Source organism: Nesoenas mayeri, assembly GCF_963082525.1.
Source record: "Nesoenas mayeri genome assembly, chromosome: 1".
Lineage (NCBI taxonomy): Eukaryota > Metazoa > Chordata > Aves > Columbiformes > Columbidae > Nesoenas > Nesoenas mayeri.
In genome coordinates this window covers 123,640,442-123,659,386 of record NC_137541.1, presented here as the reverse complement: position 1 = coordinate 123,659,386, position 18,945 = coordinate 123,640,442, and the positions used below count along the sequence as shown (strand labels likewise).

At 42.1% G+C, this 18,945-nt stretch overlaps 1 protein-coding gene across 6 annotated transcripts in view; it reads right to left on the bottom strand.

Annotated features, from left to right (window-relative positions):
* The window catches only part of SYNJ1 (synaptojanin 1), a 64,696-nt gene extending 52,485 nt beyond the window's left edge, over window positions 1–12,211 (bottom strand). For 4 of the 6 annotated variants that reach the window (XM_080340746.1, XM_080340748.1, XM_080340749.1 and 1 more), the window contains exons 1-2: window positions 12,129–12,211; window positions 10,680–10,825 (exon numbers count right to left, since the gene is read on the bottom strand). In XM_080340746.1, coding sequence (XP_080196872.1) covers window positions 10,680–10,803 — 124 coding nt within the window. In that variant the 5' untranslated portion in view covers window positions 10,804–10,825; window positions 12,129–12,211. Of the gene's footprint in view, window positions 1–3,226; window positions 3,287–10,679; window positions 10,826–12,113 lie in introns of those variants that run through there. The other 2 variants (XM_080340747.1, XM_080340751.1) reach the window with 2 other exon arrangements.
* Window positions 12,212–18,945: the final 6,734 nt, after the last annotated feature.

Here is an 18,945-nt window from a genome sequence, read left to right as displayed (position 1 = left end):
AAAAATCAGAATTTGACATAAAGAAAAGTGTAAATTAAAATGCCTATTGCCTTGGCATTCTGCTGTGCTCTCTCTCACATTTGCTATATTTTCTTCAGTATTGCTGTTGTGAATCTTTCTAATGACTATTCTCTAAGCTTAGCATAGTCCTGCCTGTGCACAAGCCTATCCCTTCTGTTCAAATGTCCACGAGCTCTGCTATTAAAGTGGATCAGAAACTCCCATATAGATGAAACAATATTGAACCTCAGCCTGAAATCTAAGCTCATCCAATGTTTTAAGTGCATTTTAAAAAAAGCTTCTTTGACTATTCACACTGATACACTGTATTCCTGTAATGAGGTTGCTAAAGATAAGAGTTATAGCAGCATGATTATTTGCAAAGTCCTTACCCATAATAAGTGTTAAGACTCACAGACAATTTAAGCACATGGTTTACAGACAGTGATTTTGTCGGCATCACCAAATCATGTTTTTCTTAACCAGATCACCATCAGGCTGGAAAGAACAACTTCTAAACTTCAAAACCTGGTTCTTCCAAACCATTTTTCCAGCAAGCATTTAATGATATAACCGTACTCTCCTAAACTCAGCTTTTGGTAACCAAAGAATCGCTACATTCTTCTTTTGCATTTCAAATTATTAATGAAAGATGAGGTTTAGCTTCAAACTTTTTGCCAGCATTTAATGACATTTCAGAACAATAGCTTTTCTGTCTTCTATGGATTTATTCTCTTTTTCCATTGCATAGAAGCCCTGTTATGCTTGCTAAGCCTTAATAAGTAAATGCCTGAAGTAAATTAAGTAATATGAGCTTTGCAAATTCAGATCAACAAAAAAGGCCATGGCTAATAGCACAGCAAAGGGTCACAAAAACAAATTAAAAAAATGGAAATAGAAAAACTTACTGTGGCTACTCTATTATTTTTCTTAACAAAGCATCCAAGTACCAACCAAAAGCAGTTCATGCCACATTTTTCAGTTTCATTAGATCTATTACAGCGTGAACTCTGACCAAAGCTTTTCCAGAGTGAGCGTGTAAGCATTTCTACCTTGTGCTGCCTGCACTTGTCTCATTGTTTTCTTTTGAAGGCCAAAATTCACATGGGAAAATGGCAAACATCACACAGCTCAGAAGGTTCACTTCATCCATCCTGCCCTGGCCCATCCTCATCTATCCTAAGGCTTCAGCCATCACCTCCGCAGAATCCAAGTCTAGGTGCAAGGTACATTTAACAGGCCCTGCGGCAGGCAGCCAGGATGCAGAAGAGCTTACATGCATCATGCTCCTACCACCCTCCCATAAGGCACATCATAACACATCTAATATAAATTCATACGGCAGATTCCCCTTCATTGAGAGCATCCATTTGAACCTCTAGCTGTCAGTGTTCACGAAACCTGAAAGAATTATGAGATTTGGTGATGACTGATATCAGCCAACACAGAGGGATAAAAAATGGTTATCAGGTAAACTCATTTTTCTTAAGAAACGGAGCTAAAAAGAAAGCAGTCACAAAAGTAGCACCGGTAGCAGAAAAGGGAACAACCCCATAGCACTGCACTGCTGCCTTTTCCCTGCCACAACAGCACCAACCCACGCTATGCAGGGATGTCTGGGATGGTTGACTGCAACAATGCACAGACTGAAGTATTGGAGGTTCCATATGAATATGAGGAGAAACTTCTTTACTTTGAGGGTGCCAGAGCACTGGAACAGGCTGCCCAGAGAGGTTGTAGAGTCTCTTTCTCTGGAGACATTCAAGACCCACCTGGACACGTTTCTGTGCAAACTACTCTAGGTGAACCTGCTTTAGCAGGTGGGTTGGACTAGATCATCTCCAGAGGTCCCTTCTAATCCCAGCCATTCTGTGATTCTGTGATGCTCAGGCTACTTTTGGGATAATGCACAATAAGGGACTTCCCACAACCAGGAGTGCTACAATATTGAGAAAAGGCACTTGAATTTTCTGAAAACCCAGATGAAATCAGGAACAAGACACAGCTACACCGTGCTGCTTTCCATTTTCTTCCATTTGAACTGTTGGGACACCATGGAGACCAGCATCTCTCCAGGAGCTCCCCCAAGGAGGTAGGGCAGGCGGGGGCACTGGATACTGGGCACATCCATGGGGGTGGCCTGAGGCCAGGCCAGGATGTCAGTCTGTGGGCAAAGGGTCAGGCCTGGTGAGGGTAACCAGGGCCAGACACAGTCCCAGAATGGCCAGGCAGGCCACAGGGACAGGGATAGGCCAAGGCTGGGCTGGGACATCAGCCCAACTCAGCAGGGCCCACGTGGAGGCTGGGCAAGGTTGTGGGAAGCTGGAGACCAGCCCTGCTGCACCACCCCTGAGGCATGGACTGACCACCCAAGAGGAACTAAAACGGGGTCCTGGGCTGTGGGCAGGGTGGGTGGTGCCCTCAGTACCTTGACATGAACAAGCAGGAACACTGTGAAAACTTGCAAGCGGTTGTACAGCTGGTTTAGAACAAAAGTTCATTTGGCCTCCAAAAATTTACAGGAGTTTCCCGAACCAGCACCTCCAACAGTGCTAGCCACAAGGATGCCTTTCCTCTACAGACACTAAAAGAAAAGAAAACAAAAAAACACCCAGGCCAGAGTGTAACCTATTCTGACTGCCACTGTGCATGGGAATTCCCATTTCTGAAGATACCAAAATTAAATATACAGGTTTTCATATCACTCCCTACCAAACGGTTTGAATAACAAAGTAAGATTCTCACCATAAGTATCATATTTAACTCTTCCTTCTGCACCAAAGCAGTAAGCTTCGTGAAGATCTGTGCTCCCTCACTTCATTCAGCATGCAAAGTCATCATATTTGGCCAGATGTGCAAGAGCTGCTGAAGTTACACGTGGCTAAGACCCCATTCCTATAATATCACTACCTAGTGTTTGCGAAGCCAACTGGCAGTTTCCTCTGTGAATGGTTGAAATTACCAACTGGGTGAACTGCAGTTTAGAAGTTAAACCACAGGAAGGCTAAGGTAATCCTGACAGGAGCGAGCATTTCCAAGAGCATTTCCTCATTTCCTCTGTAACATTCTTAATGAACGGGAACACCTCTTCCCAGAACTGCAGGTTGGCCGGCAGCCATGAGAACCCTTTTGACTTTGATTTATGAGCTCCATATTTTGAAAAAAATGCAGCTAATATAAATATGCACTTAGAAAAACATATAGTCTTACAAATTAATGAACCTACTTCTTGAGAAATTGACTTTTCTATTTATTCATTTTTCAATAGATGGAAGTAACCAACACAATTAAGGCTGTCTGAAAAAAAAAACCAAACACTTTTACTCAGTAAGAAGAATGACGATGTACAACTTCTAAGGATACAAATTTCCAATGGGAATGACAACTTTCATCCATAACACCGGACTTAACAGATTTCAAATTTTACTGTAGAGGAGCACTGAACAGTAGACAATACAAGCATTCATATGTCTGTGTATAAAAATGGACACAAAACATTATGAGGCAGTATTTCTTCTATTACTTTGTGTCAGTTCAGATGTTAAGCAAAAAGGAAATTAAAGGCAGCTTCTTAATTAACCGACTGCACTACTTAGATTCAAGCTGATTAATTTCTAAAACAGAAATAATGACTCTCTATTTAGCAGTACAAAAAAAAAAACAACCCACAAACAAACCAACACTTTTAATGTGGTTTTCAGGTCCAGTTGTAATGCATTCTTGTAGAAAGGCAGCAAGCCTCATTTGTGATGTCAATAGAAAAATAATAAAATAATTTTAAGTCAATCTTTATTAAAAATTAATAGGTCATAGTATTTTTAAATGTTACGTTCTCATCTGTTCCAAGTTAAATCACAAGCATGTATGTGTAACAATCACATCTTATCAATCACTGCCTTGTTTAAGAAAGGTGGCTGATTAAATTATTTTAACAGGATTGTGCCAGCCCTCTTACTGCTACACGAACAGAACCCCATTAAAAATTCTGCCTTCAGGACAACTTGGTTCAACATGTATTCTGTTTAATTCCAGATCAGAAATTAGTTTTGTAATTTTAATATCAATAAAACTAAGGCTGCATCAGAAGTTATCATTTAGGCTTTCTACAGCTATGTTCTCTTCTTGGTGGGTTCACAAGGTGCCACGATGACACATTGCAAGTTAGTGGCTACAGGTCCCAGTTAGAACATGCGACCCCAAGCTGGGAACAAAGACACACTCCTGAAATTATGTGCAGTTCCTTCAGAAACAAGACTTATCATTTAAGTTGGACAGGAAAAAGCTCATGCTACTATCGCTGTTAGAAGTTAAAAATCTGAAAAATTTATGAACTATTTCTTACACAGTTTGTTTTTGAGCTTTTACAATTGAGTTTTTCAAGCTTTTTGTCAAATTAGCACAGTTAAACTTTCAGTGTTTAAATTAAAGCTAACAATTTAATACTACCACATAAGTGACATTAAAGTGACACCAGAGGAGTCACCACTTTCATTTACCAATCAACCAACCGAAGCACCATTTTATTACTTTTTATTCTTTGCTGACATGAATGGATGCACAGAAAACTGGACAACAGCTGATATTTAAATCTGCCATAATTCATATGATATTTGCTTTGAATTTACAGGACTCATTTTTTTCCACTCTATTTGATATAGTTCAATTTACAAGGTACCATTATTTACTCCACAAAGACATCTACACATTACCATGATCAACATGTATCTTAAGATTACGGGAAGGAACCCCCACATAACAAGTAATCTCTACTCAGCAATGAAAAAAACCCTAGCTATCTCTAGATGTTAGCAATTATATTTAAATACTACCCACCAGAAAAAAAAAACCTCACTGTTTGGAACAACAAAAAATAACTATAACAGATGATCAAATAAAAGGCATGGTTGCTTTAACATTATTTTTCAATATTATACAAATTTATTTCACAATATGTATCATTTCATCTAACACCACTGAAGGGGGGGTGGGAAACAAACTGAGAAATAAAAGTATGAAAACAAAGTTGACCTATGTAACATCCTACAAGCACTTCCTTTCAATCAGATTTGGGCGTTCTGACCCAGTTACACGTTCTACACTGAAAACAAAATTATATAGCACCAATAATCTAAATATTTTCATCTAATACTGAATGCTTTGATTAAAATAGTTATTTTCACAGAATCAAGCCAACTGTTGCAACTTTCGCCCGTACAAATCAATTCACAAAATGACAAAATTCTCCATTTAAATACGTGCTAGGATGCAAAAATCTACCAAATTATCTGAAACATAGAAATGCTAATTAGTTTCCCTAAATGATGTCTCAGTAACTCCAGAAGTATGCAAACTAAACTACTTAACAGGTATTTAATTAGCAAGAGCTATCACTCACTGGATGTCCAGTAGGGCAAAACCAAGACTTTTGCTATCACACATGCTACCATAGAAATTAAAATGTACTGAATTAAGAAAAGAACATTTATAAAGAGATTTGTTGTCAGTGAAATCCCTTGATAAAATTATGCAAAGGGCTGTGGTACACATGCAGAACGGGCTTGATTATTGCTGTAAAGCTAGTCTACCTTAAGAAGCAGAAAGCCTTCAGATTCTAAGTAACAACTTTTTGCAATTTCCAGAACTGTGGACCAAATCTTTGCAGATCCATTATGCCATTCAAAGAGGTCATAGTCCTCCCAGGCAAGAGTTACTGCCTCCGCCGACCTCCTGGGAAGATTCACAGAATCATTCTCACCATACTTATTGTACTTTTCAAAGAGTGCTAGGCTAGCACTGTGATCTTTGTTAAACCATGTGATTTTGTTGGAAATGCCCGGAAAGCAATGAGCAGAACATCCTCCTAGTAGATTTGAAAGGACAGTGAATTCTGGTAGAATCCTAGGAAAGGCAGGAGGACAGGTTAAAGCCTCTTCCACTAGCACAGCTGCTCTTGGCATTCACTGGAGCTGCTGCTTCCCTGCAGCTTCTTAAGTGTTTTAAGATACTGTTTAATGGGAAGGCGTAGTCTGGAAGATGACACTTAGTCAAAACAGTAATAAAGACAGGAAGCTGAAATTGCTGTTTGCCTTTGCATCCCAGTCCCTTCAAATTGGCTTCAGATGAATATAACATTACATCAAAATACATCCCAAAATTGTTTCTACCACAACCTGTATTTGATCTTTCCTCTCTAACATAAAGACACCTTTTCCAGAGGACAAATTACTGCTTGAAGAAATTTAATTCTTCTTATTATTGTACATTTATATATGTACATAAGGCAGGAAAACACTTACATTATACTTATTTTGTAGCACCCCATCACACACACACAAAAAAGGAATATAGTAATTTATTTTGAAATATTCTCCTTCCCTAATGAATGTTTTAACTCTGCATAAACATTATCTGGGGGTGGGAAAAAAAATCACACATTGGTAGTTTATTACTGGTGGCAGCAAACACAGAAATAAAAAAATAATAAAAAAAAAATCAAACAAAAAAACCAACCAACCAACCAAACAAAACCCCACACCACCAAAAAAAACAAACCAACAACTCTGGCTGTGAGCATACAGAAGAATGTTACCCTCCTTAATAATTATGTACATACAGCAGGTGCTCATCAGTTGTATTTGTCAGCATGTTTCTTGTCTGAGTGTCTAAGTTTCCACGGGCACCATATCAGCTTACAATGGCTTGCAAAATTATTATATCCCGTCTGCTACTGTGGACAGATAATAGCATATCTGCCTGGTTTTTTTCCCCCTCCCATCAACAATGCAGAGTGGAAGAGTTTTCTTTTTAAAAAGAGGTGGAATGTGAATAGCTGATAGAGGAGTGTTGCTAAGCATGCCAATGAAAACCAAGATGCCTGCTGCATACAGGTTTTTACATCTCCTGCTTTATGTAGCTCCACAGAAAGCTCAGCTTAGGGTGGGCATAAGTGCCTCTTCCTGTTCGCATCTGCTCTCTTCTCAGCTTTAACCTAACATTGAAGTCAAAGGATGTGCATGAAGCTTCAGCTCTCTCCACTCAGGGCTCAGTATTTTCCCAGACAACAGAACATTCTCCTTTACTCAGAGGCGACAGGAGTAAAGACAGCTTCCCACTCATTTTGTTATGACTCACCAGAAAGGAACAGTGAGAGAGAACATCCTCCTGCTCAGTCAATGAATCTTTACAGGTAAGATATCTCACTAGACAGTCTTATTTAAAGGAATACATATCCTGCCTGTTTTATACGTCAAATGAGAAAAAAATGACATCCTCCTACTAAATTCTAATCAAATCAGCAGTGAAGCTGCTGACATTTAAAACTAAGTGCTCTTACAAGGCCTGGAGAAGCAAGTTGGCAGGATCCCCTCAGACTTCGGCACCTTGGGTTAACTCAATACTAGGAGTGAGTTGATAAAAGAGATATTGAATATACAAAGGCAAGTAAAATATTTCTTAGATGTTTCAGTCACAGTAACGTTAGCTAATCTGTGTTACAAGCATCACATAGAACACTGCCAGCAGAAGCAACACTTGGGCTGTTTCCAGGTTAAGAGTGAATGATTATGCAATAGCCACCACTGCGAACACCCCTTCCACCCTCTTCCTTTCTTCCATCCTATTTTATTGACTTGAACAACAGATTCAGCACATGTACAACATGCACTGAAAAAAAATCGCACACCATAGAAGTTGTATAGCATTTCATACATAGGCCTAACTAAACCCTCTGAATCATCTTGGAATGCTTCATCAAATGTAAAGGGGATGAAGGTTAATGCTGTTATCCTTCCCTTAGCAAAATGACAGATGTACTTCCTTTAAGATGACATTTAAAGGATCAGCAAGCTTTCATGCTTTTCTCTTAGCCCATTTCAAATCCAAATTTCTATATATGGATACCCCAGAAGATGCAGTTCACTAAGGCTCTCAGAACTGAGCCACATGAATCACTTTTAACGGTATTTCACTAGGTTGTGCCTATATGATACATTCTGCATACAGGTAAGAACCATGATCGGGTATAATGCTGGATAAACTATTTTATCTTCAAGACTTATTAAAACATTTTGAAAAATGTCAACAGTTTGAGATCAGTATTGTCAATTTTTGTGAAGTCTAAAAAACATTAACACCATCAGCAAAATATATGACTCTTCAACAGTTTGAAGTGATGCTATTCTGGATTTAAACTGACATATACTTGATCTGACCATTTTTCTATCTATTCAGACAGATTTTACAAACATCTGGAGATTCTTCCTAAGGGCCAGTATTTCATTAACTGTGCCTTTTAGATTTGCAGCAATATCTGGAAGTTCGTAAGGCTACAGACTAGAATATTTTGACTGGTTTCTGTGGCATGACCAGAGAGTTGAAGAAGTAGTACTTTGCAAATCTTCCCCAAGCACTAACAATTGTACTCCTTTAAATCTGTATTAAATAGAATAGATACTAGAAGCAAACAGCAAGGTGAAAAAGAAGAAAAAAAAAATCCTGAGCTAGGGAGCTGTAGTGCTTTTTTTTTTGCTGTCAGTTTAAGGGTATGATTGTAATTTTTCAACCATTAACAAAAGAATCATGTTTCAGTACCTAAAGAGTTTAGGTGCAAAAAGGGAAATAAAGCAAAATGCCACAGCTAAACATGTATTGGGAAAATATGCCCATTTACCAGATACAAAAAGAGCAAGCAGTTTACTGGTTAAGGTTACTGAAAACAATATTTAGAGTAACTACTTCTAGCTAAGCACAAATGTTTACTACGTTGTAACCTATCAATTAGAATACCAAGGACAAACCTTTACAGGTTAATAACATGCTATTACTACGTACAGAGCCCAAGAGGAGAGAGCCTTTCAAACTTCCTTCGAGTTCTACTCCCTCTGTTTGGTAACAGCGTGAGGCATAGAAGAGAGCAGGAACTTTGATATAGCTTTTAGAGAAGAAAGTTTATCCAGGTGCCCACAGCGTATCATAGCACAAAAAGCATCTAACTTACTGTCCTTTTTGAACATAACTTTCAAGAATAAATTCTTTTTAATAGATTGCTCCTTAAGTAGCTTAAGCATGTTTAGTAATTACTAAATACATGATAAAGTTTTTCACAAATTTTCAAAACATTTTTTCCTGTTTTACAGATCCTACTAAACCTGTTCATTAGCTTTATGACTCCACACTTATTCCCAACCCAATCCACACTACACAGTGCCTTTCAAATACTGCTGGCAAAGTCAACGAGATTACTTAGATATGTAGCAAGAAGAAATTGTATCAGAAACAAACAAACAAACAAAACCAGTTCTCAAAACCAGGAGAAAAGCACTTCTTTTCACGTGGACGGTCATACAATTACAGCTATAATGTCAACCACGCTGCATGTCCCATTGCCAGGCCTCTAACAGTTAATGCCAGCTTGTTCAAGTCACATATTGAAGCTGCAGATGAAGCTGTATGCTAGAGAGCACTTGTTCTTACAGCCTGTCCTGTATAGATGACTCTATAGCATGACTTCTAAGTACCTTACACAGGACACATGGACAGGCAGGTGCCTCAAAAAGGGACCACATCACTGTCAAGGAGCACTCTCACATACAGGGCAGCCAATTACAAATACCAGAGAAACGAAATACATCTCAAGTTCCGCTCTTCTTTGGAACTCACACTTCTATCTCTGAGTCCTGTTAAAGAATGCACTCCCCATTCAGCCTACTCCAGTCTCAAAGCCAGAGCATCCTCCTGAGGGGCAGGTCTCTGAGTGCTCTCAGGCTTCAGGCAGGGAATCAAATCTCTCTGATCAGGTGCTTAGAATAGCTAGGCTACAAAACTACAAACAGGCACCAGAATGAATTAATCAAAATGTTATTGATTAAAAATAGAATACTTCCTTGGTATGAAAGCTTTCTATAAAAGAGCCAAAAACAAGCTTAGAAACCCTATGCAACCAGGTGCTCAGACTTCCTGAAGAATACAAACCAAGCTACATTTTAAAACCCTATATATAGGCTTCACGGATCTCTTCTGCACTTCTCATTTTAGTGTCCTCCTTCAACTACGACTTTAAAAAGGGGGGTGTGGGGAGAAAAAGAATTTAAAGGAAACATTTAATGCATTTATAATTGAAAAAAAAATGTAAAAATAACTTTGCAATGCAAGACACCTTGCTCGAAATATTACTCATTTTATTACAAGAAAAACCAATACAGAGTCCAAGATAGGTTAAAAATACAAGAACAAAATAAAGCTAAAAATCAAAAAAGCCACCAAAAATCATGATACAAAATGAGATTAAAAACAAATTAGGATGATATACCATTTAAGAATATAGAACTTTTTATTATGAAATACAACATAGAGAATTAGCTTTTCAACGAATTATCATGTATTCAAAAGGAGGTTGTTCAGAACAAGAGAAATAAGCAGATGTTGTTGGAAGCTATTAGAAGAAAATTTAGTATACATGAGAATACACATGCATGATGAAATGTAATTAAATGTGTAAAATTCTCTCTGAACAGATGAACATGTGAAAATGTCTTTTTTTTTCCTCATTTAAATCAGAAGCCTCTCCATTAGCAAATAAGAAAATAGAATAGTTGCTTCTTTACATTCCATAAATAAACAGCCTATACCATGCCAAGTCTGCTAACTTTTTACATTGTAGTTATCAAAACATATCGACTTACAGAGGACAGCCACAGCTCCGGATTCAAACATGAGACATTCTTCTCTGTTTCTGGTTTCCACTATCACACTGAATGGAAGTGGATCCAGCTTGTGATAGACACGGTATCCTTTACTGAAAGCCATTTTGCCTTTATCTGCGGCAGTCCTGTCCAACACAAGATGATGTTAGTGAAACCTTCTTGTGCTTCCAGATACCTTCTACAAAGCAGGTCTGACTTGCATCCTTTCCCAAGGATTTTACATGTTAAACAATAAGAAAAAAAAAAAAGACCTGCTAGCTCTTCCTACCTAATGAGACTTATTTTATCTCACTTTCCAAAACAAATATAGGGACTATCTAATGAAAACATAACGTTTCAAAAACACAATTACCCAGAGAAACATCTTTCGAAATAAAGGATTTATTGAAACGTTTCTCAGAGAGAAGAATTTATTTTGCAATACTTAATAAATAGGATGAAAAAACTAATGAAAACAACGTTTTCTAGTGGCATCTATCTTGATCATAAACTAATGCCAAATGCAGAGCAACAGACGCCTGGGCAGGCTTCAATTTTCAGATCTACTTTACTGATTCTGACCTTGTACAAAAGGACAGCATATTTTAAACGCCAAAGCTGTTAAGACGTTTTAAAAGATCATACTGAAACATTAACCTATTTTCTTTTTTTAATGAAAGTAGCTTTTTGTTTGGATGTAAGCCCTCCCCTGCAGTAGCTGACGCCTGAAACATTGCAGTATTGTACTAGTGAAACTGCCTGTAAGCCACAGAGATAAGATCTTCCTTTCAAACAATAAATAACCCCAAACAATAAGAAACTATAAACAAACACGAGGGCAGCCAAATTTTAAGGGCTTAAGCTCAGGACGCAAGATTCTTGAAATCCAGGAGCAGGGTTTTCTGCCCTGTTCCCTCCCTTCGGCTCGGTGTCGGCACCTCTAGGGCGGACACGGACTTTAAGCCGCCGGTACGGAACACGCTGGTCCCTACCCTCCAGCTCAACCCGGCGGGCGCAGCAGCAGCACCGCCCGGGAAGCAGCGGCGCCGGGCCGGCCCTTCGCCCGCAGCCCCTCTCCCCTCCCGGGCAGGAGAGAAAGGGGCCGCCAAACAGCCTCCCCAGCGCCCGGCCGAGGGTCTGCCCCGGAGCCCGCACGGGGCCAGGAGACCCCCACCCCACTACCAGCTGCCGCCCGGGGCAGGCTCGCACGGCCGCCCGCCACAGCCCGCGGCGGCCGGTGCCCACGGCGCTGACAGAGCCTCCATCTTGTCTGGCGCCAGCGGCGCCCCCGCGGCCCGAGCCCCGCAAGGGCGACAGCCGGGCCGGCTCCGCCGCGCACTGACAGGCGCCGGGCGCGCCGCGGTGGTGGTGGTGGTGCCGCCGCCCTCCGCCTCCGCCTCCCCCTCCCCCTTCCCCTCCCGGCCGCAGCGGTACCAGCGCTTCCCTCACCGGCCGCGCCACCTGCCACCAACGGCCGCCCGCTCCGCTCCGTGCCGCGGGAGCCGGCGGAACCTCACTTCCGCTCCGGCGCCGCCGTCCCTTCCGCATTGCGCCTCCCGCCACCGGAAGTCGGTAGAGGGCGTGAGGGGACGGCGGCAGCGACCGCGGAGGGGCGGAGGGAGTAGAGGGCTGGGGGTGCGGAGCTGGCGCGAGGGTGGCCGTTAGGGTGGCCGTTAGGGTGGCTGCAGGCCGCCCCGCGGGGAGAGGGAAGGCGGGTGGTCAGCGAGAGAAGGGGCGGCGGTGCGGGCGGGGAGGTGTTGGCCCGCGGGAGCAGCGGCACTGGGCCGGGTTGAGGCTTTGCCAGAGCTGGGTTCCCGTGAGCGTTTGACGAAAGAATGTTATTTATACAACTGATCTGGCGCCTGACCCCAGCAGGGGGGAAGGACTGAGAGACATCAGACTAGGAATCCTTACTGTAAAACGAAGCCTCTTCGAACTAATCCCAGAACGCAAACTGATTCCTGTATTTAAAAAGCTGGGCTAGGGGGAAGGGTAGCCAGAGAGCCGGGAATCCATACTTTAAATCGGTAAGGGGAAGGGCATGGTTACAATTAGATGAATGAGATATGCAAACTGAGGCAGGTGTCAGGTTGTCTGTAAACCCTGCAGTACCAGCCACTGGGGAACAAGGGAGGGAATTTGTGGCCGGGATTTGAGGGGGATATAACCAGGGGCTTTTTGCCCTATTGGGTGTGCCTGCCACTAGGTAGAACACACGGTCTTGCAAAATTGTTAATAAAATACACTTTGCTGAGAGATCCTGCCTGGGCCTATTATATTGGCAAGGTAATAGTTTGCTACAGTTGCCGGCGCCCTGCGGGGGAGAGGAAGGATTGTTTGTTGGTGAGAGAAGGGACAGGAGTGCAGGTGAGGAGGTGTTGGCCCACGGCAGCAGCAGCACCTGGCCGGGTGGAGACTTTGCCAGAGCTGGGTTCCCGTGAGTGGCATCCCTTGGATAGGCCCTGTATGGGGCAGCTGAGCTGGAGCGTTGGGCAAGGCCTGCTGTTGGGGTGCAGTTCAGCCTGTTAAAACCTGGCCCCTGAGGGAAAAGAAGAGGGCCCTTAGAAGAAGAATCTGTTCTCTCTGACACGCTCATCTTTTCTCTCCAGCAACCAATGACAGAACCCAGGGGAATGGCAGGAAGATGTGTCAGGGAGGTTTAGGTTGGACATGAGGAAAAGGTTCTTCCCCCAGAGGGTGGTGAAGCACTGGAACAGGCTCCCCAGGGAGGGAGACATGGCCCCAAGCCTGACAGTGTTCAAGAAGAGACTGGACAACACCCTCAGACACATGATGTGAACTGTGGGGTTGTCATATGCAGGGACAGGAGTTGGACTCAATCATCCTTGTGGGTGCCTTCCAACTCAGGACATTCTATGATTCTAATTTCGCTTTTGGTGTTGTCTTATGACAGTGCCAGGTTGCAGGCTTCAAAGTTGAAAGATATGCTGTGGATGCACTGCGAGGCTCTGTTAAAATGCTGTCAGCCTCAGTCCCAGTTGTGTATTTATTGAAGGTGCAGCACGGAGAAAAATCCCAGGGCTAAGCTTACAAATAGCAGTGCATGCTGAAAAACCTCGCTGTGCGATCTGTGATGGGCATAGGAGCTGTCAGCACAGAGGCTGACCTGAGTGCCTCGGGTTGGATGGGAGTGCTGAATCACAGCTAAAGCCTGCCTCTTCCTGATAGGCTTCAGAAGTTTTAGGGACAGACTATAAGCATTTGTTTGGAAATTTCCATTCAGCTCGTCCATGGAGGAGGAGTATTTCTTCACAGGAACTTTACTGTATTGTGTTGGTGAGACATTGCAAGCTGCGGAGGAGAGTACAGAAGGCAGGTTTGAGAGCTACGTGCTAAAATGAAGAGAGAAGTGGGCTTTGCTGCCCTTCAGATAATGCTGGGGCCAGGATGGCCGTTTGAGTAGAGAGCTGAAGTAGAAAAAAACGAAATGTGAAAAACTCTGTAAAAACTCCCTTAACTGAGACTATAATTTGAACTAAAGAATGTGCATAAGGGCAAACAAGAGAAGTATAGCTACCTCCTGAGAAAAGAGCTGGGCCATGTTTGATTGTAGATTGTAGCATTTCTTCCCACTACCTTCTCGTCAAAGGTCAGTTCCCATTGTGAAAGGTAAAAAATAAAAATGGAAAGACCTTTTTGTTTCTTACAACCTTTATACTGAAACACAAAATATAATGTTTGGTATGTATTACCTGAAGAGCTCTGGTCTATTCTAAAGAAATACTAAATTGCATACATAATATTTTGATATTTAAATATGGGCTTATTCCACATACCTACCGTAGGCTATGTACTGGTTGAGTGGAGTACAGTGGTGGGAGAGAACACAGAGCAAATACTTGTGATATAAAATACAGCATAAGTAGCCTTTGTGTATTTTTAGCTGGCCAGCTTCCTTCAGGCTTTATGATGACCCCTGTGAAAATGTTCTATAGATAAATAAAAGTACAATATTTTAAAAGTCTATTTAAAGGTAAGTTTCTTGTATTCTTAAATTAAAATGCATACTTGCTAATAGCTTACAACAGCTTATGCTGTTTCCCACTTGCTTGTAGTAGATGTTCATATGTAATTGAACTCTCTCTAGCATATTATCAAAAAGAAACACATGAAACTTTTTTACTGTTGAGAATGTAAAAATAAAAGAATGACAATGGCTGCTGTGGAAGCAAAGCAAGAGTGTCCTGGTTTTAACCATGCATAAAGATCACTAACAGGGACAGCAATTTAAAGATTGTTTTATAAGATATATCCAAGGCTAAAATGCTATATACTTGCGGCATAAAATAATTGATGTATAAAGTTCATTAACTTTTCAGCATATAAAATAGATTCAGATGGCATGTGTGCTTATTTTCTTACGAAAATACATATTTTGCCTCAGGGTGATATAATTTTTTTCTGATAGCTAATCATTATTATGCAGTTGGAAATGGACTACTCCATTATTTGCTTAGTGACTTTTCAAAACATCAGAGAAGGGCATCAGTTATATATATAATCACAGAATAATCAAATCACAGAATAGTTTGGGTTGGAAGGGACCTTAAAGATCATTTAGTTCCAACCCCCCTGCCGTGGACAGGAGCACTTTCCACTAGACCAGATTGCTCCAAGTCCCATCCAGCCTGGCCTTGAACACTTCAGGGATGGGGCATCCCCAGCTTGTCTGGGCAACCTGTTCCAATGTCTCCTCACCCTCATAGTAAAAAATTTCTTCCTTATATCTAACCTAAATCCACCTTGTTTCAGTTTAAAACTATTACCATTGTCCTGTCACTACATGCCTTTGTAAAAAGTCCATCCCCCTCTTCCCAGTAGCCCCCCTTTAGGTACTGGAAGGCCGCTCTGAGGTCTCCCTGGAGCCTCCTCTTCTCCGGGCTGAAGAATCCCAACTCTCTCAGCCTTTCCTCATAGGAGAAGTGCTCCAGCCCTCCAAAATGGGAGGTCTCTAATTTTGTGTCTCTCTTTTGTTCTGACTCCAACAGGGCCATGTCCTTCTTATGGTGGAGGCCCCAGAGCTGAATACAGGTGGAGGCCCACCAGAGTGGAGCAGAGGGGCAGAATCGTCTCTGTCAAACTGCTGGCCATGTTTCTTTTGATGCAGCCCTGGATACAACTGGCTTTCTGGGCTGCAAGCACACGTTGCTGGCTCATGTCCAAATTTTCATCCACCAGTATCAGTTTACATCAACTGAGAATGTAAAAAGTGTATTACTATCCAATAGTGGGAGCTTTGATAAAGCTATTATTAACTTTAGAAAACACTACTATTGATACATTAATGGACAATGAGAATGAATATTTTATTCTAGCTAATTGCCAACGTAGTATAATGCATAATATGGCAAAGCATATTACAAACAAAGCTTAATTTGTTCTTTGGTTTTGTGTAATAAAAGGTTTTGGTAATTTTTACTCATCTGACAACTGAATTTCAGAATCACCAGCCTTTAATATATGGAAAGGTTGAGCCATACCTCTGTAACCAGAGCTTGCGTAGTGAGGAGGAGCTAGAAGACTCAGGAATGAAGAAGTGAAGTTGAGCCTGGGATATAGGGGCTGGGGGGGGAGGTGGTGTGTTATCATAGTTTATCACTATCCAAATTTATTTTAATTGGCAATAAATTAAATTATTTTTCCCCAAGTTCGGTCTGTTTTGCCCATGACAGCAACTGTTAAGTGATACTCTAATCTTTCTCACAAGTTTTATTTCTTCCTGTTTTCTCACCCTGTCCTGTTGAGGATGGGAATGAGAGAGCAGCTGCGTGGACATCTGACTGCAGCCCAAAGTTAACCCACCACAACTTCACTGAGCTTCAGCACAGAGCCCATTTAAAGCTGCTTTGCTGCCTGAAAGCAGACTTGGCATCTCGGCAACCTAGGCAACCTTAGGTGTCAAAAAGATGAGGAAGCCAAGGGTGGTGCTATGTCTGTCTTACCTGTGACAGACAGAATTGGGATGCCTGAAAAGCGAAGAGGAAGGTTTCTGGGCCTGCAGATCCTGGCAGCAGCAGCCCAGGGCTGCCAGACGTTGGCACATGCACCACTGGCAGTGAGGCCACCTGCTATTTTACCCATTCCACTAAGTCTTCAACATTTTTGTAGGGCCATCTGTGGTGCTGTACCTTGCTAAATTGGCACACCAACAGCAAATAGACAAAGGTTTTGAAATTATATATAATTTGCATATCCTTCCTAACACTCACTGTAGGTTTTACTCCTGAAATCTCTTACTGCTCATTAGAACTTTAAAACTGGTTTGCTCTATCCATCACCTGTTTGCAGATGCAGGTTCTCTGAACTGCTAGCTCGCTGAGGTAGTAACCATGAGTGTGCATTATAATTTTAGTATCTTTAGTTCAATGAATGTCTTATCCAGACTTGAGCTTTTGGGTAAAATGGCAAAAGGTAATTTAAGTACAATACAATGGTTTTGAGCCACATGTCCCCAGGGTGTGTGAGGCCCATAGCCACACAACCTACATCCCACTTCATGTTTTCTGTTAGCTAGGTCTGACAAAAGTCTTAAGATAGAGTAGTAGCAAATACTCAAGAACATGTATGGAATCTAGGCTATGAAAATTTGGGCTTAAGCATGTAAGAAAAAATCTACACCAGATCTCGGAGATACATCTGTGCTTTACTCCAGGTCTCTGCTCTATGAAAATATTTAACTATGCACATAAAGCACAAAAGTAATGTGAGTGGAGTCAGTATGACAGTTCATTTATTTGAACAAAACCGTATGCTTCAGTCACTGTTTGGAGCAGGACCTGAAATTGCAGGCCATTGTATTAAGTTTGTCTCTATGCTATTATCCTATCCCTATTCATTTATTTCTGCATATTTAGGGCAAGAATTTTAGTTATACACAGAAATTAAGTACTCTTGGACTAAAAATACTACATTATTTCACAGAATCACAGAATGTTAGGGATTGGGAGGGATCTCAACAGATCATCTAGTCCAATTCCCCTGCCAGAGCAGGAACACCCAGATGAGGTTACACAGGAAGGTGTCCAGGAGGGTTTTGAATGTCTCCAGAGCAGGAGACTCCACAACCCCCCTGGGCAGCCTGTTCCAGTGTCTGTCACCCTCAATGAGAAGTTTCTTCTCAAATTTAAATTGAACTTCCTGTGTTCCAGTTTGTACCCATTGCGCCTTGTCTTATATTTGGTTGTCACTGAGAAGAGCCTGGCTCCATCCTCATTACACTCACTGTTTATATATTTGTAAACATTAATGAGGTCACCCCTCAGTCTCCTCTTCGCCAAGCTAGAGACCCAGCTCCCTCAGCCTTTCCTCATAAGGGAGATGCTCCACTCCCTTCTGCATCTTTGTTGCCCTGCGCTGGACTCTCTCCAGCAGTTCCCCGTCCTTCTGGAACTGAGGGGCCCAGAACTGGACACAATATTCCAGATATGGTCTCACTAGGGCGGAGTAGAGGGGGAGGAGAACCTCTCTTGACCTACTAACCACCCCCCTTCTAATACACCCCAGGATGCCATTGGCCTTCCTGGCCACAAGGGCACAGTGCTGGCTCATGGTCATCCTGCTGTCCACCAGGACCCCCAGGTCCCTTTCCCCTACGCTGCTCTCTAATAGGTCATTCCCCAACTTATACTGGAACCTGGGGTTGTTCCTGCCCAGATGCACGGCACTTTCCCTTGTTATATTTCATTACATTTTTCCCCACCCAACTCTCCAGCCTGTCCAGGCCTCGCTGGATGGCAGCACAGCCTTCTGGCGTGTCAGCCGCTCCTCCCAGCTTCACATCATCAGCAAACTTGCTGATAGTACACTCTAGTCCCTCATCCAAATCGTTGATGAATATATTGAATAATACTGGCTTCAGTACTGACCCATGAGGCACTCCACTAGATACTGGCCTCCAACTAAACTCTGCCACATTGACCATGACTCTCTGGCTTCTTCCCTTCAGCCAGTTCGCAGTCTACCTCACTACCATCCAGACCGCACTCCCTCAGTTTAGCTGCAAGGTTGCTGTGGGACACTGTGTCAAATGCCTTACTGAAGTCAAGGTAGACCACGTCCACCACTCTGCCATCATTCATCCATCTTGTTATGTCCTCATAAAAGTCAATGAGGTTGGTCAAGCACGACTTCCCCTTGGTGAAGCCATGTTGACTGCCCCTAATGATCCTCTTATCCTGATATGCCTTGAGATGGCACCAAGAATAAGTCATTCCATCAGTTTCCCAGGGATGGAGGTGAGGCTGAC